The following is a 22420-nucleotide window of genomic DNA, read 5'->3' as shown; positions in this document are numbered from 1 at the left end:
ACTGTGAACCAGTTTGGTTCCGAAGCACCCACGTAGCGAAAGTAGACGTCCAACTGAACTCAGTTATGAGAGTAATTAGTGCTACAGTCCGGCCTACACCTACTTGCTGGCTACCAGTGCGCTCAAACATCTGTCCACCAGACCTCCGTCGAAAGGCTGCTCTTTACAACCTCTGTCAGCAAGTTTCTGAAAACAACTCGATCCCTCTTCATGACGATTTGCTATCACTGCCCAGGAAACGCCTCAAATTTAGAAGACCAGCACATGAAATGGGAGTCCAAATGCTATCCACAGCATTCGACCAGGACGCAGAGTGGAAACGTGAGTGGCAAGCTACAAGAACCCGAAACCACGAACTTGTAGACAATCCAACAGTTCCAGTTCCGGGCTTCCACCAGCCAAGGGAGGTGTGGGTGCAGTTAAACAGATATCGGAGAGGGTAGGTGCAAATACAACATACACAAGTGGGGCTTTTCAAGTGACAGTGTTTGTGACTGTGGTGACACCCAAACAATGAGCCACATTGTGAATGACTGTGCAATCAAACGCTTCCCTGGTGGCATTGAGAAGATACATCAAGCATCCCACGAGGCACTCCGCTGGATCGAGTCCATCAACATCCGAGCGTAGTCTGAGCCGTTTTAAAACTCGTGTACTACATATAATTTCACATGTTCATTTTTATGTATATTTATTTTGCTAAATGTGTATTACTGTAATTGATGCATACGATAATAATAATAATAAAAGCACAGTAGAATCTTTAAAGAAACGCAGTGAACAGTCGATAAAACCGGATGGTTATAATTAAAGTCCAACTACTCGCAGAGGTCCAGTGTCAGCTGTAATCATCGTATAGCAGCGAAACTTGGTAGCTATACTAATGCGTTAATGCGGAACCGATTTACGCTGGATAAAAAAATTAGTTACAATTTTGGGCACCAGGTTCAAATCTGGAGATGTACACTGCTTATATGACTGTATAACATCCATGCAGTCATTTGACAAGCCATAAGTGGGCAAACAGTACGGCTATCGAGAACAGAGACCGTGCACTCTTGGTGAAACTGTTTTATGTGAACTGCAGCAATTACTACAGTGCTAAGGAGAGGCTCGACTTCATTCAATGGTTTAAAGAAGATGATAATGAAATTCTTCCGATCCATATGTGGCATACGGCAAACCAGTGCTTAACAGTATTGGTTAAAAACAGTTTTGGTTGCAGTTTTAGTTTTTTATTTTTCAACGACGCGTTTCACCTTATTTAGGCATATTCAGGTTATCTTTTCTAGACGGATGCGAGAGGCACCAAGATCTGCATTACGCGTTCCCGTTCACAGGAGCGAGTAACAGAGTCAGATGGGGGCACAGGTAGTAAGCATAATGCAAGCATAAGCATCATGCTTACTGCCTGAGCCCCCATCTGACTCTGTTACTCGCTCCTGTGAACGGGAACGCGTTATGCAGATCTTGGTGCCTCTCGCGTCCTTCTAGAAAAGATGACCTGAAGATGCCTAAATAAGGCGAAACGCGTCGTTGAAAAATAAAAAAATAAAACTGCAACCAAGACTGTTTTCAAACAATAATGATAATGAAATTCGAAAACAGTGGTAAGCTCGGTGTGGCACGTGAGCTAGTAAGGGGTCCTATCCAGGTGGAAGCTATTGACGAGGTTGCCGTTGCTATAAATGACCATGCAGCACGTGTGCTAGTGCTCGAACAATGTCACGAGAATTGTACATCCCATGGTTAACAGTGCGTAAAGCTTTTCGGTTTATTTTACACTGGTACTTGTACAAGATCCAGACGGTGTAGCAACTGAGACCTCGTGATCCGAAGCAACGTTCTGAATTTGCTCTCCGGTTTCTGGCGTGGATCGAAGTTGATGCATATGATCACGCAATATTCTATGGACTGACGAGGCACATTTTACACTGCACGGTGCAGTGAAAATGCAGAACTGCCGAATATCGGTGTACTTTTAAACAGCATGTTGTGCTTGAAGATTCATGCACTTGCCGTATGTGACTCTATGGTATCCATTCACAAGCACCTTTATTCTCGGTCCGTTCTTCTTTGAAAGGAATGCGCCCGGAGAGCTTGTCAGATGTACCGTGACGCCTGCAAGTTATCGATACCTCCTTGTAGAGCATGTGATTCCTACTTTCGAAGAGCGTAGCTGTGTGGAAACCAATTTGGGGCGACACCTAATGTCGCTCACCCAGTGAAAGATCTGCTTAATGCAGACTGCTAAGAACGGTTATCTCCAGAAGTTTTCCAAATGCATTGCCGGCAAGAGCACCTTCTGTGGAGCCATGTGACTTGCGGGTATGGGGATATATAAAACAACGCGTTTACCATGGACGCGTTCGGTCTCTACCTGAACTGAAGGCTAGCATACACACACGGGACACTTTGCTCAGATTTCACCGGAATTGCTGAGAGCATCTTTGATCGCGTCGTTTTATGGATGCAGCATCTCGTCGACGTCCCCGACTTTCATACAGTCTTATAAGTGGTGATTAATAATAAAATAATCATTATGCCTTTCTCAATTGTTTGACCTTTATCTGTCTGCGTCCCGTTTCTAATTCATTAAAAATGGAAATATTTCTATATGTCTTTCTTGCATCTAGTGGCCAAAATTCAAACTAATTTTTTTCCAGGGTAAATCGTTCCTACATTAACGCATTAGAATATCTACCAAGTTTTTGCTGTCTTATGATAATTTTACTCCACACTAGACATCTGTGAGCAGATACAGTTTAAAATCACCCGGTACATCAGTGTAATTATACAATTCCCAAGTTAGTTGTAAGTTACTGTAGCGACTAAACGTGTACACTACAAACAAATGCAATTAAAATTTAGTCCTGCACACTTGCGGAACGTAGTTGCTACTGGCTGATGTATTTTCGTAGATAATGGTGGAAAGCCGGGAAAACATCGTATTCAGAGTGGGAGATGTGGTAATATTCCCTGTGTCTCACGCGTCCATCTGTGAATAAGCACAGAGCCTGAAGCGACGCTTTCACCGGAACTAACCGAGTGTCTCGATGAGAGAAACTGACCTGCAGTGCGGCCGATTCCGGTGTGGCAGGACTTGGCGCCCCGAAGGTCCGAGAAGCTCTGGTAGTTGGAATTCTTCTTGATGACCGCCACGGCGTAGTACACGTCCTGCAGAGGGCCGTACACCTCGCTCAGGATCGGCTTCAGGTCGTACTGCCTGCACAAAGAACGAACGGGAGCCGTCAGACACAAGCAGCGCGCTTTCTCCGGCTATACCCACTGCCACTGCTTCAGGTGTTACAACACAAATATTATTTAAAAGACGTTAAAGTCAAACGCTGATTTGTGGACATAATCCCCAAGTAACCACGTAATTACCGGAAATGTTCTAAAATGCATTTGGCACGTTACTTGCACAACTGTCTGTTGATTCGCCATGAGGTCGCCATAGTGCTATTACTTTAGCCATGATCTCTTTCTACAATTTAGTTCTTTTCTCCCCGGCTAGTTTCTGTCATATTATTCAATTCAGGTGGTATCTTTATTGTCCAGAAAATCGCTTAACCGTCGGCTCGTTATTCTCATTTTTCGATTTACACAATTTGCATCTCCTGAAACTTGCTTCACTTTTATTTCGTGAGAGGTTCAAGATAATGATAATGAAATGTGATTTTGGGCAATTTTCTTATAAGCATAACACTCTTAAGCCGTGTAGCACTGAGATATTGAACGAAGAACGTTTTTAATGGAAGGATATACCTTTTCTATCTACATTAGAAAGCTTCTGAAAGGTCGAGTGCAGTGATATAGAGCTCGTTAATGTTGGCTTTGAACATTTTCAAAAAAGTACTCGAACAATGTGCTTAAGATTAAAAGCAAGGTGATAGTATACACAACTTGATCAAAAGTAGACGCACCCCTATTAATGGACATTAACATGGGGTGTGACTACCCTTCGCCTTTGCCACTGCTTGTACTTTTCTGGGGCCTTTCAGTGTGGATGAATGGCAGCCCATTTTCCTCAAAAGCTGAAACTAGTTAAGGTAGTGGTGCTGTACGCTGTGGTCTGGAGGGAAGTTGATGTCCTAGCTCATCCCAAAGGCGTTTCATCGGGTTCAAGTAGGGACTTTGAGTAAGCCATTCCATTTCAAGAACGTTGTTGTCCACAAGCCATTGTCTCACAAATGTGGCCTTATGACGAGGTGCACTGCAATGGTGAAGCATACAATCCTGGTATCCGAACTGTTCAAGGTACAAAAAAAATTGGTTCAAATGGCTCTAAGCACTATGGGACTTAAAACACCTGAGGTCATCAGTACCCTAGACTTACAAATACTTAAACCTAACTAACCTGAGGACATCACACACATCCATGCCCCAGGCAGGATTCGAACCTGCGACCATAGCAGCAGCGCGGTTCCGGACTGAAGCGCCTAGAGCCGCTTGGTCACATCGGCCGGCTTTCAAGGTACACAAGGCCGTAAAATGCGTTAATATCCTTTCGCAATAACCAGTTTCCTAACTTCAACACCGACTGCATATTTTGACCTACCAACTATAAAAATCAAGAGCAAACTGTATGTCATGTCTAATGGTATCAATACAGAAACTTAAAATGGTGACATACTGCAGTTTAGCCGCCTGAGGATGTGGTGTAATGCAAACGGAATCCCAATGGATTTAACTAATTTTTTCACAAAGAGTGAATGTGAATATAAATCACGGTTCGACGATTGCGGGCTGTTGACCAAGAACTTCCCCAAACACTCCTCCACCCGCTAAAGATTTAAATTAATGTTCAACGGCCGTACGTGGAGAGTCGGTAAACAGCAGTATTTCACTGGAAGAAGTATTTACGTCTGTGGGCAGCCTCTCGCCGTATTTACGACAGAAGAAGCCTCTGAAATTTCGCTTTGTTTAGTGGCTCCAGGAAATACGCCACATTCTTGTGGTCGCCTTTAAATGGAACTCCCACAAACTGATCCAGGCTCCCGCGTGCAAATCTACGCTACCTCCGAGAATCTTCCAGAAAATGCGATAACGATGTCACGAGAAGAAGTGTGTTTCATACTCCCGTCTCTCAGTACCGGGTGCTTTGGATCTCCTGTTAAGATGTTTACAACCATCAAGATTTAAAGTCCCACGGAATAGTCAATGTGTTCAGTGCAATCTCTTGCACCATTAAAGTAGCATCAAATTATGTTCACGGAGACACCACTTCTGCTATGCTGTTATGCTAATGATATACGATTGTGTACGACAAGGTCACCACATTTTACAGTTCAGAAACTCTGAGAGGTATCACGTGGTCCAGTAAATGAAAGAAACGTTTATCCATAACACTTGCACACGCCTTCTGGTTTTTGTACCGACAAAGCGCCCACAGGAAGGTGCGTACGTCGAGATGACCAGTGTGCGTTACGTAGCAGATAGCTGAATTTAATTCCGCTCTATTATACCATGTAGGCCAGACTGAAGTATCTCATTTAGGGCACCTCATATAGTTGTGCACTAACTATGTTATGTGTATTTCCTGGAAGTTTTTATCAGCATTTTTGAAAATGAAACATGGAGAATAACATTACGATGGAAACTGCAGTCTAGGTTTAAGGCAAGTGAGTTTAGTAAACTTGCTGGCCTGACATTTCCTCTACGGACCTCCATCATCTTTCGAAGATGGAACGGCATGACTGTACACGGTTCGTGATGACAATTCCTTGATGCAACAGGATGTGTCTTATAACCGATACCTCGTTTTCGTTATACCATAAGTTTCTATTTTTCTCAAATTGATTCAGTGCCTGTGCAATAGTTATCCTATCCAGCCGTCTAATTTTCAGCTTTCTTCCGTAGCAATAAGTCTGAAAAGTTATTTTCTTCCTATATAAACTGTTTACGTCCACGTTTCAGTTACCTAGAACGCTACACTCCAGGTAGATATATCAGAAAAAAAGATCTTAACACTTACAAGTATAACTGATACAAATAGCGGAAGAAAAAATAAATTTACTAGTGGGTATGTTGTTGTTGTTGTTGTGGTCTTCAGTTCGAAGACTGGATTGATACAGCTCTCCATGCTGCTCTATCCTGTGCAAGCCTATTCATCTCCGTATAACTACTCCAACTCACCTCCTTTTGAATCTGCTAACAATATTCATCTCTTGGTCTACCTCTACGACTCTTACCCCTCACAGTTCCGTCCAATACTAAATTGGTGATCCCTTGATGTCTCAGAATGTGTCCTACCAATCGACCCCTTTTTCTAGTCAGGTTGTGCCACAAAATTTCTTTTCTCCTCAATTGTACTCAGTATCTCCTCATTATTTATATGTTCTACCCATCTAATCTTCAGCATTCTCTGTAGAACCGCATTTCAAAAGCTTCTGTTTTCTTCTTGTCTAAACTGTTTATCGTCCATGTTTTACTTCCTTACATGGCTACACTACAGACAAATACTTTCAGAAAATACTTCCTAGTAATAAATCTGTATTTGATGTTATCAAATTCCTTTTATTCAGAAACGCTTTTCCTGCAATTCCCAGTCTACGTTTTTCATCCTACTTCAGCCGCCATTATTTTACTGCCCAGACAGCAAAACTCACCTACTACTTTAAGTGTCTCATTTTCTAATCTAACTGCTTCAGCATCACTTGATTTAATTCGACTGCATTCAATTATCCTTGTTTTTCTTTTGTTGGCGTTAACTTATATTCACCTTTCATTACACTGTCCATTCCGCTCAACTGCTCTTCCAAGTCCTTTGCTGTCTCTGACAGTACTATAATGTCATCGGCAAACCTCAATGTTTTATTTCTTCTTCCTGTACTTTAATTCCTTCTCCAAGTTTTTCTTTGCTTTCCTTTACTGCTTGCTCAATGTACGGATTGAATAATATCGAGGATAGGCTAAAACTCTGGCTCACTCCCTTCTCAATCACTGATTCCTTTTCACGCCCCTCGACTCTTGTAAAAGTGGCTACTGGTATTTTACCCATGCCACCTTCACAATTTCAAAGAAAATACTACAGTGAACATTGAAAAAAACCTTTCTCTATGACAACAGATGCTCTAAACGTAGTTTTGCCTTTCCTTAAACTGTCTTCTAGGATAAGTCATAGGGTCAGTATGCTCACATTTCTCGAGAATCCAAGCTGATCTTCCACGAAGTCGGCTTCTACAAGTTTTTCCATTCTTCTGTAAGGAATTTGTTTTAACATTTTGTAGCCATGACTTACTAAACTGAAGGTTCGATCATACTCATACCTGCCAGCACCAGCTTTCTTTGGAATTGGAATTATTACATTATTCTTTGAAGTATGAGGGTATTTCGCCTATCTCACACATCTTACACACCAGACGAAAGAGTTTTGTCATGGCTGGCTCTCCCTATGCTATCAATAGGTCTGACGGAATGCCGTCTGCTCCGGAGGCGTTGTTTCGAGTTAGATCTTTCAGTGCTGTGTCAAAGTCTTCTCGCAGTATCATGTTTCCCATCTACTGTTCATCTCTGTTCTCTTCCAGTTCTATGATACTGCTTACAAGTTCATCTCCCTTATATAGACCCTCTGTACACTTCCTCGCCTTTCAACTTCCCTTCTTTGTTTAGGACTGATTTTCCATCTGATGTCTTAGTCTTCATACAGCTGTTTCTCTTTTCTCTAAAGATCTCTTTAATTTTCCTACAGGCAGTATCTATCCTTCCTCTAGTGATACATGCTATCCTTACATTTGTCCTCTAGCCATTCCCGTTTAGCCATTTTGCATTTCCCGTCACTCTCATTTTTTTAGACGTTTGTATTCTCTTTCGACTGCTTCAGTCACTGCATTTTTATATTTTCTCCTTCCATCAACTAAAGTCAATATCTCTAGTGATATCCAAGTATTTCTAACAGGCCTTGTCTTTTTACCTATTTGATCCACTGCTGTCTTCACCATTTCAGCTCTTAAAACTATCCATTAGTCTCCTACTGTATTCCTTTCTCATGTTCTAGTCAGTCGTTTTCCAGTGTTGCCTCTGAAACTCGCAACAGGCTCTGGTTCCTTCAACTTATCCAACTCAGATCTTCTAAATTTCCTACAGTTTTGCCAATTTCTTTAGTTTTAATCTACAGCTCACAACCAACAAACTGTGGTCAGAGCCCATCTCTGCCCCTGTAAATGTCTAAAAATTTAAAATCCGGTTCCTAAATCTCTGTCACATCATTATACAATCAATCTGAAACCTTCAGATGGCTCCAGGTCTCTTCCTCTTAAACAACCTTCTTCCATAAAACTTTGAACATAGCTGCTAAGGTTCAGTGACCGTCTCAGAATTATATTGTAACAAATAAGCCCTCGGTCACAAATATTAAGTCAAAATTGACCTGGTTTCGACGCTACTATGAGCGTCGTCTTCAGAATTAGAGTAACTGTACTAAAACATTAGATATATAGTACATTAATAAAATTAAAGTTTGCACTGACTCGAAAAGATGCAGTACTTACAAGTCACATATTAAACAGATCTAAGCCGGAAAGGCGACGTCATGAACACTTGTGAGATGGCGAGCCGCTAAGGGCTGCTCGTACTGTGAACAAGGGTTGCAATAAAATTCCCATTTGTTAAAAGAAATTTGGTTATGATTTCATCAGTTACTCCCTGGCAACTACTTCATGTTACATAGAGTGATTAAATGTGTTAATGTTCTTGATGAATCGCTAGTAAATAAAATAAATTCTTAAGAATATTCTTTGAAAATAAAATACGGTTCATTAATGTTTGCAAAGATGTAGTTTCTCTGTCTGGTGACCGTAAGTTGGGTTTCCCTTGGTTGTCATTTCAGGCAAATGCCTGGATGATACTCTCGGGAAGACCATGGTCAGCCATTCGTTCTATCCCCGTAGAAATATTCTTGCGTATTCTATGTAATTTGATATTATTATCACATCGGTTTTTATTGTATTATGATGACAAATCCTATGTCAGTGTGTGATGATTCCTGGATGAATAAAAAAATAAATAAAATAAATTATTCCCAAGGCAGGGTTTTACGTTTTCCCTTATTAGGCCGTTTGCTTGATGCATTGTAACATACTATACTACAAACATACGTATATACATTCCATTGTGCGATGTTTGCAGTTGGAGTGTATTAATCTCATCGAATGAGTTACGTAAAGGGTGTCTGTACTGAAGAGATAATATGTTATTAAGACCCGTAACAGTATTCTGTTGTTTTTAACGGTTTCTCGATAAACTTTTAACGTATACCAATTGCTATGATGATAACGCAAAGTAACTGAAAAGTGCTCACTGAAATAAGACGTCGCTCCTGGAACAGTTTGTTATTCAGGAATGGTATAAAATGCCATTGACCAATATCGGCAGAGGGTTCAGTATTAGTGGGGTGGGCCGGCCGTGGTGGTCTACCGGTTAAGGCGCTCAGTCCGGAACCGCGCGACTGCAACGGTCGCAGGTTCGAATCCTGCCTCGGGCATGGATGTGTGTGATGTCCTTAGGTTAGTTAGGTTTAAGTAGTTCTAAGTTCTAGGGGACTGATGACCACAGATGTTAAGTCCCATAGTGCTCAGAGCCGTTTATTCGTGAGGTGGCAGTTTGCCACAGCAGGACTCCGGAGCTGACGTCACACTGTGTACCTCACGGCTGCAGTGCGGTCTCACCTGACAGCGGTGAGGGCCTCGCCGCCGTCGAGGCTGATGACGTCGGCCTCGCCGTCGCGGATGGCGGCCAGGCACTCGCGCACGTTGCCCTTGACGACGCAGCCCAGCTTGGGCCGGATGTCCCGCGAGAAGGCGCCGGCGCTCAGCGACCGGCACTTGGCCAGCCCCGCCGTGGACGTCACGCAGAACCTGACGGGGTCGTCGGGCCCGAAGTTGCGCCCGATCACGTCCGAGTAGTTGGCTGCAGCAGGTGAACACCCAGTCAGTGTGGTCAGTGGGCGGGCAGACACAACAGCGCCTCTGCCAAGGGCGCCGCGCCTCGCTGCTCTTCACTCCCAAAAACTAATTTCTCTTCTATTTTTATTTCAGTTTCTCAATCTGTATCAACTCTCTCTCTCTCTCTCTCTCTCTCTCTCTCTCTCTCACACACACACACACACACACACACACACACACACAGACACTGCTGCTTGCTGCTAATCTAAAACCGCAATCAACTCGCGGACACAGCCCGTTAACCACAATACGTTTTCTCAGGCTGGAACCGATCCAGAAGACCAGATGTGAAACTTTCTGGCAGATGAGAACTGTGTGTCGGACTGAGACTCGTACTGGGAACCTTCGCCTTTCGCGAGCAACTGCTCTACCGATTGAGCTACCCAAACATGACTGACGACCCGTCCTCACAGCTTTACTTCCGCCATTACCTGATCTCCTACTTTCCAAACTTCACAGAACTTCTCTACATCTACATCTACATCCATACTCCGCAAGCCACCTGACGGTGTCTGGCGGAGGGTACCTTGAGTACCTCTATCGGTTCTCCCTTCTATTCCAGTCTCGTATTGTTCGTGGAAAGAAGGATTGTCGGTATGCTTCTGTGTGGGCTCTAATCTCTCTGATTTTATCCTCATGGTCTCTTCGCGAGATATACGTAGGAGGGAGCAATATACTGCTTGACTCTTCGGTGAAGGTATGTTCTCGAAACTTCAACAAAAGCCCGTACCGAGCTACTGAGCGTCTCTCCTGCAGAGTCTTCCACTGGAGTTTATCTATCATCTCCGTAACGCTTTCGCGATTACTAAATGTTCCTGTAACGAAGCGCGCTGCTCTCCGTTGGATCTTCTCTATCTTTTCTATCAACACTATCTGGTACGGATCCCACACTGTTGAGCTGTATTCAAGCAGTGAGCGAACAAGCGTACTGTAACCTACTTCCTTTGTTTTCGGATTGCATTTCCTTAGGATTCTTCCTTGGTAGAGCACTTGTCAGCGGAAGGCAAATGTCAGGAGTTCGAGTCTCGGTCCAGCACATACTTCTAACCTGCCAGGAAATTTCATATCGGCGCACTCTCCGCTGCAGAGTGAAAATCTCATTCTGTAATGCTCCAGAAGTGTTCTATACGATCCGAATCATAGTTTCTTTTTGGGAGAGCGCGGAGAGGGGGGTAAGTGCAGGCGTTTATACTTGCAAGTGTGTGCAGCAACTGTAACATCCAGCTCTAAGAAGGTTGAGCAGGGCTGAATATATTTTCGTTGAATAACTGTTGTACTTCTACCCCAGTATCTTTTCTTGATCATTACTAATTGCAAAACTAGGCGACGTTTAAAAATAATGTCTTCATTGATAGTTAAGAACGATATACAGGGTGACACACGGGAGACGGACGGTTTTGAACTGAGTAGTACTGAGGGTGCGGTGGTGGGAGATGGTCGTGGTGGGGATAGTTCTGATCCACACAAGACGCCATTTCATTTACTCAGTCACTATGGAGCAGTGGGACTTACAACGTCGAGTGTTTGTCTATGACAGTTTCGTGAAAAGTGGTGAGTCTATTATTGCTACGCAGCGATTGTCTAGTGCGCGGTTTAATGTCAGTCGACATGGAGCCATTCCGAATCGTAACACAATCTTCAGATGGATGGAAAACTTCAGATCAACTGGAAACATACTGGATAAGAAGCATCCTTGCTCGAGACGCAGAGTAACGACACCAGAAAATGTTGAAAGGGTAAGGCAAGAGGCAGTCAGAAGCCCAGGACGGTCAGCTAGGCGTCATGCTAGTGAGTTACGAGTCAATCGTGAATCGGTTAGACGAATTTTGCATAAAGATTTAAAATTCCATCCCTACAAAATGTTCATTGTCCATCAACTTAAGGAAACTGATTTTGCTGTACGAGAAGACTTCGCTTACAGAATGCAAGTGATTTTGGGATCGAATGAAAATGAAATTTTGTTGATGAGCGATGAAGCTCATTTTCATTTAAGCGGGACCGTGAATAAGCAAAACTTACGTTACTGGGCTCCAGAGTATCCACACCTTATCCACCAGCATCCTCTACACTCAGAAAAAGTAACAGTCTGGTGTGCTCTTCGCTCTGTTGGCATTATTGGACCTTATTTTTTTTTAAGAGAAGGGGGCCACAGTTACTGTTAATTTGGTTCGTTACATTCGTATGCTTGAAACATTCTTGAAACCAGAACTAAGAAGACGACGAATCCCTCTAAAACGCGTTTGCTTCCAGCAGGATGGGGCAACATGGCACACCGCAAACACTTCAATGACAGTTCTTAGACGCATGTTTCCTAGCCGGATTATGTCACGTTTTGGAAATGTTCCTTGGCCTCCCAGGTCTCCCGACTTGTCAGTATGCGACTTTTTTCTGTGGGGGTACCTTAAGAACTGTGTCTATAACCAAAAACCATGAAATTTGGGCGAGTAGAAGAATGCAATCATTCAAGCAATTGCTGCCATCCCTGCAGAGATTTTAGTCCGTGTGATGGAGGATTTTGAGAAGAGACTTGAGTCCTGCATTCGAAATGATGGACATCACCTTGACGACATTATTTTTCTCATATAACTTTGTTAACTAAAATGGCAAATAAGGAGCTTTGATTTTGTGTAAATAAACATGCATTAATTTTAAGGTAGGCTGATGATTTCATTAAAAACCGCCCGTCTCCCGTGTGTCACCTTGTATTTGTAACTATCTCTCCGACATTCGTCTCCACGCTCAAGCAAAATAAAAAACTGCATAATAACAAACAAAAGGGACAGAAGTTTATCACAAAAAGCAGTTACTAAGATATTTCTTATTTTATCACTTTAAGACACCAACTTACGAAATGTTTCAAGCTTTTTTACGAAGACATTTTTCTGCTAAATTTGTTTGGAAATGCCAGTGGTCACTTATTTCCTTTACTTTAACATATTTGGTCCGTGGTGGATATTGTAGGTTCGTTCTTCAATTTGATTCCTTCTTACTGCAGCTGAGTGTATTATTTATACAGCTCTTGATTTTATTCTTGATTGAAAGGGGAGTGTTTTGTACCGATTCAAATATTTTACATTATATAGTTTTCATAGGAAGGTTAGTGTAGACTACTGATGCGAGTGTTTTGATGAATATTAGCAGTGGTGTATTGGTTGATGCTTATTAAAGTGTGAAAACGCCGAAGCGACATAGATGATTCTGAGACAAATAATTTAATATGAGATACGTGGGACCGCAAATGTCAGGAAATACCCCAAAAGTGGATGAAAAATGTTGAACCCGTGACGTCACCAGTCGATTACCTCGCCGCACGTGCAGCGGTTGGGTTTGTCGCTCCTACTCCAGCTGATAGAGGGTCTGTGCGTTTCTCATTGCTACTCTTGGCTACTCTGTTTCCGTAGTAGTCATCGTAGTCTCGCAAATGGCTCTGAGCACTATGGGTCGTAGTCTTGCATTACCAGTGCCACCAGCACTATCGTATCAGATACTACAAGAACGTAAACAGAGTAGCCAAACGGAGTCTTGCCGCTCTAACGGCTGGAGTAGAATCGACAAACCCAACTGCTGCACGTGCGGTGAAGTACGTAATCTGACGACGTCACGCGTTCAACATTTGTCAACCACTTTTGGCGTATTTCCTGACATATGCGGTCCTATGTGCCTTACATTAAATTACTTGTCTCAGCGTCGTCTACATCGTTTAAGAGTTTTTGCAAACGTTAATAAGAATATATAAGAACGTCGTAAAACTGACACACAGAGTCGAAAATAGGTCCTCAGTTTCTGGCAACAAAATTTAAGTGAAACGTATTTTCACGGCGTACCATTCCGCACTCTGTTCTGCAAGCAAAAAAGAACGCGAAAATGATGCTACACTCCGTAAGAAAGTTGATATACCGTGTCGGACGATGTAAAAATGTTATGGGAGAAGGTGAAGGAAGGATTTAAGCTTCTGATAGGCATGGAAATCATTAGGGAGGCGCGCTAGCTTACTGTGACGTAGATTTGGGATACCCCCTTGCAGGCCTTGCTTGCTTAAGGAGCTATTCTAGCGTCTGACTATTGACATTTATGCAAAAGAAGGATAATATATCTTGATGGAAAATTACGGCTCGACTACCCGTCAACGACGAGGTCTTTAGAGGGACGTCACAGGACAGAAACGTACGTGGACGGAACCAAACATCGGGAGCTATCAAGGCGTTCTGTTACAATAATATACGGAAATGTCCGCCCCTGGTAGCTAAATGGTCAGCGCGACGGAATGTCATACCTAAAGGCCCGGGTTCGATTCTCGACTGGATCGGAGATTTTCTCCGCTCAGGGGCTGGGTATTGTGTTCTCCTTATCATCATCATTTCATCCCCATCGACACGCAAGTCGCGGAAGTGACGCCAACTCGAGAGACTTGCACCAGGCGAACGGTCTACCCGACGGGAGGCCCTGGCCACACGGCATTTCCATTTACGGAAATGAAGGGAAACATAAAATCAGCGTGAGAGCTCGAACTCCTCCGTAATGAGAGTGCGGTACTTCTTCCACAGTGCCTCCTCTACTTGAGATGACCGTACCTTCGATAGGGTCGCCCGTGAATAGGAGTTAAGCGTTAAACTGCTGAGTCGTTGTATCTGAGAGCGTACCAAGACATGACAGACATGTATCAAAGTCGAGAGACAGATGTGCTATGTAGGAACGCTAATAACCAAATTATCTGCAAAAGTAACCCGCGACTGGGTTATGCCACACGATCGATGAACACGCCATCGACCCCCAACGGTACTGACCTTTGTTGAGGTACGCCTGCGGGCTGATGGGCTGAGCGTTGTCCACGGCGACCGTCTTGTCCTTGAGGATGAGCAGCACCTTGTTCAGCCAGGTCGCGTCCTGCTGTTCGCCCAGCGTGTTGGCCAGCTTCAGCTGTTGTCTCAGCTGTGGGACCTCACTGTAAATCACGCACAGCGACGTTTTCTCAGCGACTAAAGGCAACTGATCCCTTATTGCTAGATATAAAAACTGCTTCACTCTATTGCAATGTGCACGGCTATTGTGCCGTAGTCCAATGATTTCTTTGAGATACTGAAAGTATCGTCCTATCTACGGAGCAGCTCTTCAAGAGAAGCTGTAGGTTCTGTGAAGGCCTGGTTTGCTGTCTGGCCTACTACTGATTCCTTTACGATGAAGAGAACTATATAAACGAGTAATATAGTTAAATATATTACAGTATAAAAAACTATCGGACGTCCTTAGAAGCTGCAACCTCTCTTGTAAATGTTTTCCGCAGATGGGGACAAAACGTTGGGTTTCTCAAAAACATTCATTAGACCTCTGCACAATATCTCGGAATATGGCAGTTATAAGAGTAGAGGAGCATGAAATGAAAACAGTGGTTGGGAAGGGAGTGAGACAGGGTTGCAGCCTATCCGCGATGTTATTCAATCTGTATATTGAGCAAGCAGTAAAGGAAACAAAAGAAAAATCCGGATTAGGTATTAAAAACCATGGAGAAGAAATAAAAATTTTGAGGTTCGCCGATGACATTGTAATTCTGTCAGAGACAGCAAAGGACCTGGAAGAGCAGTTGAACGGAATGGACAGTGTCTTGAAAGGAGGATATAAGATGAACATCAACAAAAGCAAAACGAGGATAATGGAATGTAGTCGAATTAAGTCGGGTGATGCTGCAGAAATTAGATTAGGAAGTGAGACGCTTAAAGTAGTAAACGAGTTTTGCTATTTGAGGAGCAAAATAACTGATGATAGTCGAAGTAGAGAGGATATAAAATGTAGACTGGCAATGGCAAGGAAAGCGTTTCTGAAGAAGAGAAATTTGTTAACATCGAGTATAGATGTAAGTGCCAGGAAGTCGTTTCTGAAAGTATTTGTATGGGGTCAGGCCATGTATGGAAGTGAAACGTGGACGATAAATAGTTTACCCAAGAAGAGAATAGAAGCTTTCGAAATGTGGTCCTACAGAAGAATGCTGAAGATTACATGGGTAGATCACATAACAAATGAAGAGGTACTGAATAGAATTGGAGAGAAGAGAAATTTGTGGCACAACTTGACTAGAAGAAGGAATCCGTTGGTAGGACATGTTCTGAGGCATCAGGGGATCACCAACTTAGCATTGGAGGGCAGCGTAGTGTGTAAAAATTGTAGAGCGAGACCAAGAGATGAATATACTAAACAGATTCAGAAGGATGTAGGTTGCAGTAGGTACTGGGAGATGAAGAAGTTTGCACAGGATAGAGTCGCATGGAGAGCTGCAGCAAACCAGTCTCTGGACTGAAGTCCACAACAACAACATACACTATTAATAAGGAATATATGAATATTTTGCTATTTGCCCTAGAGTACTACAGACTACAGTACTAAATACAAGCAATTTTCAGCAGCATAGAGAGAGAGCAAAGGTGAGAAGGTTGGGGTAGTTGCCCAACATGGGTGGAGGGATACTCACTTGAGCAAGTCGTCACTGGCGAGGTACCCCTGCCACGGCCTGGCAGCCCAGCGGCACGCCCTGCCGAGGATGGGCTTCCTGGTGCCGTCTGGGCAGAAGTACGCGTAGTCATTGGGGTCGTAGCCAGTCTGATTGACCACTACTGTTGGATCGCCACCGATCTCGATCTGCAACACAAGAGCGTTCCCGTGTAAAAGATCCGGCATCCGCAACGCAGTTGTCTGCAGGTGGTATTCAATGTCTGTGTTTCTGGTTCTTTGTGATGTTGAGGGTCTATTTTCCTTTAGACAATACTCAGCACTGACATACTGTCGGACCTCTGACAATAGGTCATGTTGGGGCCCGTCCCTTGCTTGAAGGGAATACAAGGCATCACACAAATGATTTACTTATTGGTTTTATTTGCTCTATGGGAATTACAAAATGTACTGTCCCATGTTTGGATCGAAATCTAAATAGATGATTTTGTAGACATCAGCTACAGATGAGCATTCTGTATCAGCGAAAGAGAAAATAGTATTTTCTCCTGCTGACATAGTTCTACATCACTTTGCGTTTCAAGACTGCAATAGAAAGTGAATTTTGAGCTTTTTATACAGAAAGTATCAGATGCTGCCTCGGCAATAGTTCCTTAGTGAAACTTCGGAAAGTTGATTCTCGGCTCTTTATTTTGAAGTTTTTCTCTATGTAGCTGGTCCATTCGAAGAAACTGTTGATTGAATAGTGCCCGGATATAGCTGGTTAAAGCCCATACACTTGATTCCTTATGTCTGTCTTCCTTTCCTTATGTTAGGTGCGGCTATGCAATTCAGTTGGTAAGAGCATAGCTTTCGAAACTCCAGAGGAGCTCATAGTTTCAGTATTTCCAGATTTCGTAATTCTGTTTATGTTGTGAAGAAGGAAATATTCTGGAACAATGTACGTCGAAGGTCAGTATTGTTGCTGACTACCGGATACTTAGGAGGTCTAGATTGCAGAACTCTACATTTATAGGAAATTCACCGCCACCTAACTGATACGACCATTCAGTAACAAAGCAAACGAAAATTTCTGCTTGTACATCATCTGCAGAACGTTTGCTTTTTTCCTTAATTTCATAAATACATCATGAAGAAGAATTGTCAAGTACCTTGTGAACAACGATTTTTTCCGGATAAAACTGTCTGTTATTGGTCTTTAGCTCAGCCAGTACTTTCTCTATGAATTAGCACGTGTTGCATTTTATTACTTTTTAGATATCGTATAAATGAGATTTCGTATTGTTTTTTACACGTCTATGAAGACGTCTCGCAGATTTTTTCACATCAACGATAGTTACCGATAATCAGCAACAATACTGACCTTCAACGTAAATTGTTCCAGAATATTTCCTTCTTCACAACATAAACAGAAATACGAAGTCTTGAAATATTGAAACTATGAGCTCCGCTGAGGTTTAAAAACTATGCTGTTACCAACTGAATCAGGCGAACACAGTGGCTTAAAGCCGATAGTACTTTTCAACTGCCTTTCTGTCGATTTCATAAAAGCATGTGTTCCGCCAAAAGCAAGACTTTCATTCTAAAAAGTAATATTTGTTACTGATGCTTTTCAAAAAGAAACTTGAAGATAATTCGAAGATGTACCTACGAAGAATGGAGAATTACAAGTAATTAAGAAAATTACATCGACCGTACAGAGAAAAATATTTTATTTATCGTGATGTGTTTTTGTGATTTTGGGTGACATTCATCAAGATTTAGTGGACATTCTCCGAGCCCTCGCCTGCTTCCTCATAACCATTCTTCTACTCTCCTCATACAGATGGTTACAGTGTTGCCAAATCACTCTCACTACGTTCCGGTATGATCTCTATGCTGACAATAATTCAGAGTTTACAGCTATCATCAACTAAGCTTATCTTTCGCTTAAAGGAAGTGGGACACTACCATTAGTAATAGAAGTGCAGTTTGTATGTGAATCTGTATTCTGTATCAGAATTTTAAAATAGGTCTAAAGTAGGCTGAAGCTATCAGTATATTCACTATGGTAATTTCCTGTGTTGTCTGCAGCTCTACAAGAAAGCCATAGGGCAGTTAACTGCGGGAAAGGCCGTAACTAATTCCAGACTACCATAACACTGACAGCGCTTCTAGCAAGAGCTCTCTTCGGCAGTAGATGCTGCCGCTAGGAGGCTCCACTTCCAGTGCTGACTCACCCCAAAGTGCTTCTTGACGTAGTACACCTTCGTCCAGGCCACCTCGCCGCCGTTGTCGGACAGGCATCGCAGAGCGCCGTCGTACCCGGAGTAGTAGTCCGGATAGTTGCAGATGTCCGGATGCTCGCACAGGGCGCACAGATTGGAGTACTGCTTCTCTGCAAGGCAATAACGCTCCATTGAACCACAATGAAAAAACTAAATCGTTAGCTTTTAAACAGTTTACTTTACTATTACAGTACTTAAGCGAGCAACTTACAAAATTAAACAAAGAAATGTTTGGTAGGCAACTGATTGACATAATAAGAGCGTTTCTACAATTCCTGTGTTACGGATATCTTTCGTGTAGGACACATATCGAAATATGTGGTGCTACAGAAGAATGCTGAAGATTAGATGAGTAGATCACATAACTAATGAGGAGGTGTTGAATAGGATTGGGGAGAAGAGAAGCTTGTGGCACAACTTGACTAGAAGAAGGGATCGGTTGGTAGGACATGTTCTGAGGCATCAAGAGATCACCAATTTAGTATTGGAGGGCAGCGTGGAGGGTAAGAATCGTAGAGGGAGACCAAGAGATGAATACACCAAGCAGATTCAGAAGGATGTAGGTTGCAGTAGGTACTGGGAGATGAAGAAGCTTGCACAGGATAGAGTAGCACGGAGAGCTGCATCAAACCAGTCTCAGGACTGAAGACCACAACAACAACAACAACATATCGAAATAAGCATATTCCCACGAAGGGCGCTTAAATATTATAAATCCATTCCAGGTAAATTTGAGATAGTCGCTTTATGAGCGTTCTTGACCATGTGTTTTGCGCAGACGTATTTGCATGTGAGACCTGTCTTCTTCATATGCAAGAGAGAACACTGAAATTGCGAGATCGGACTTTGCCATTGTCGGAGCGCCTACTTTCTCCTGTTTAGGCAACCTGCAGCGTATAAGAGTAGAATGTGCGGTCTGAACTCCAGGTCATAGTTTCCACCAGAGAGTACAGGAGTATATGACGAATACAAAACTATTGAGGCTTTTGTGGCGATTTGTTACACTGATTGGTTCTCGTATCGGGATCTACAGCCAACATTTTTTTGTGATGCTTCACCATCATTAATCACTGCTACTGCTAAAGATTCACCATTTATTTGCAACTGACCCTGTTCGTGTTGGCGAAACGTCAGAAAAATCACGAAACAAACTTCGGCCGAAGATTAATAGACGAAAGTAAACAGGCAATTCGTCAATTGGAGATTCTGAAATTAGGTTTCACTTTAAGACTCATCATGGCAATAGTCAACTTAAGATGGGTGTTTTATTGAAAATATTACGACGTCACACTTGCATAAATATGTAGGAAAATTATCTGACCAGCAACATCACTTAATGAAGCAGTTGTCACAAACACAAGACAAAGTATGGACTACACTGAAAGTGCTCTCACTGCACGATCTAGACGTCTATTCGGAAAGTAAAGTCAGATCTGTCGCGAAATAGACACCACTGTAAAATCAAAAATGTCTTACTTCTAACAGTTGGCTACAACTTCCAGCTACTTATCTACATAATCGCCTCTATGACTGAGACATTTGTGGTAGCATTGTACCAACTTTCCACTAACCTCGCCGTAGATGGCAGCCGCCTGTGCTTCCTACTAATTCTCTACGCTGATCTGCAGCTTGGTGTCTGTGCAAAAATGTTATCTTCAAAGCCAGCGGTTCATGTGAGCAGAGATGAAAATCACACGGAGCCACGTCCAGGATGTACGGAGAGTGATCGATCACTTTCCATCGAAACCGGTGCAGGAGCGTCCTGAATGCCACTGCAGTGTGCTGCCGAGAATTGTCACGAAGAAGGAAATGAGTGACAGTTACGTTGCGTGGGCTGCATGGAATCGGGCAAAATCACGCACAAGCACTCATACGTACAGAACACACTATTTTCTACGTATTTTTAAGCACTCGCTGTGTGCTCAGAACTAAAAAGAGCTACGTGGAGCGGTCGACGGGCGTACTGGAGACTCTATCCAATACGTCTATGCAAAGCTTCTTGGGATTTTCACTGTAGCTTCCACTGTAGTTTCAAGGTTTATTCCCCGACAAATAAAACAAAAATAACAGATATAGAGTATAACCATTTATTTGCTTACTTAGTGGATAGTGGCAGTCTATGGAACAAGGGATTAGTGTTCAATCTTGGATTAACTCCAGAATCTTTTCTAATGCTAAAAGTGACTTTCGGATTTACCATACGCGGCTTACAAAAACAGGAAGCAACGATAATAATAGTAGATGGTCGGTACGTAACAGATTTGAGTCGACGTTTAAAAAGTCTGTGACGTTCTCCAAATCGAAACCGTCAGCGATCAGGTTAAATGAGATCTGATTTTCGAGCTATTTCACACTCTAAGGGCATAAAAATTCTGTGTAAATACTATTGTTCATACTGATTCTATGAGGGTAAACACCCACAGAAGTAATATACATTTTACGTTTAAAAATTTATAGCATCTATATTTAAAGAAACAGTATGTTAATAATCGGAAGGGCTTGACGGGAAGCGAGGAAGACAAGAAAAACTGATATAAAATAGGTTTTTAGCAACAATGGTTGCCAGAAATGGGATGAAAAGAATCAGTTCCTTCAGTGAGCAGGAGATAAAATGTTTTCATTCAAAAACAACTGAACAGATTCGTGGGTGGAGTTTTTAAGAAACGAATGAACAACATAATATGATTATCTGGATCACAAAAGTAAAACTTCAGAGTTTTTAAGAGTGTATGAAGTTAAAAGAACTTCGCAAGAAAGGCGTTTGGAAGAAAAGAGGAGGTGACGAAAGAAGATGGTAGGGAATGTTCACGAATAAATGTTGTCAAATGTACAGCATAAATAAAAAGAATAGAATAGCAAATGGAAGTGAAATGGCTAAAGGTAAAAGTGAGTAACTTTCGAACAAGAAGAATAGGAATTAGATAGGAGTACGAGATGGGAAACTGAACGCAAGCAGTGAATGTTCGCTGTGTGCGGCTGGTAGAGGCAGCAGCCTTGAACACTCACTGAGACGTTTGTTGAGTTCCGGATCGGCAGACCACTTGCCCACGAGGCACGCCTTGCTGAACAGGTTGGACAGTTCCCGCAGTTCGTTCTCGCGCGCCGTCAGCGACTTGTCGTTCATGGCGCCGATCACGTGCAAGTTGCTCAGCTGCAACAACAGGTGTCGCGGTCAGTACGTCGTGTAATCAAAATATAGTACAACGTTATTATGGGAAAGAAGGATGGTACGGCTACTCAACCAACTAATTCCTACAGCAGTCCCATATCTCACTTGACAATAGCAGAGAAACAGGCTCGCACATCGACTGATTGTAAAAAGTGACCTTATATTACCTACCTGTTAGGACAAGGCATGTGTACAAAGGATCTCAACATTATAGGGTACTTGTCATCATTTCACGATTGAAATACAAGATTGTATACTTTCAGCATGTCGTATGTAGTTTTGTGTAGGTTTCAATCATTTTCCATCTCCACCTCCATTTCAGCTTTACCAGACGGTAGTCTGCGTCTCATCCAAACCACACTCCTCTCAAGATAAGGTCAAAGGTTTTCCTGTTATCATAATCCTTCTGGCTAACAGCTATCCCGTACCTTACACATTGCCATCTCTCTCCAAGCTTTCCTCATTCCTTTCCATTTCGCTTTCGATTCCTTTTTATTCCACCTCATCCGCTAACTTGGTTACGCCTCACTTCTTCCGGACAAGGTAATTTCTTCTCCACATTTCATTGCTTTCCTTACTGCTACCACTCTTTTGGTTAATAT

The 22420-nt window shown here is 42.6% G+C and overlaps 1 protein-coding gene across 1 annotated transcript in view; it reads right to left on the bottom strand.

The window, feature by feature from the left end:
- Positions 1–22420, bottom strand: part of LOC126469760 (transferrin) — a 56871-nt gene that overhangs the window by 15723 nt on the left and 18728 nt on the right. Inside the window, exons 5-10 of the mRNA XM_050096986.1 lie at positions 21656–21800; positions 18602–18759; positions 16405–16571; positions 14729–14886; positions 9669–9909; positions 3072–3226 (exon numbers count right to left, since the gene is read on the bottom strand). Coding sequence (XP_049952943.1) covers positions 3072–3226; positions 9669–9909; positions 14729–14886; positions 16405–16571; positions 18602–18759; positions 21656–21800 — 1024 coding nt within the window. The remainder of the gene's footprint in view (positions 1–3071; positions 3227–9668; positions 9910–14728; positions 14887–16404; positions 16572–18601; positions 18760–21655; positions 21801–22420) is intronic.

Source organism: Schistocerca serialis, chromosome 1 (assembly GCF_023864345.2).
Source record: "Schistocerca serialis cubense isolate TAMUIC-IGC-003099 chromosome 1, iqSchSeri2.2, whole genome shotgun sequence".
NCBI classification, from domain to species: Eukaryota; Metazoa; Arthropoda; class Insecta; order Orthoptera; family Acrididae; genus Schistocerca; species Schistocerca serialis.
The sequence above is the reverse complement of the archived record's forward strand: the minus strand, read 5'-3'. Positions and strand labels throughout refer to the sequence as shown.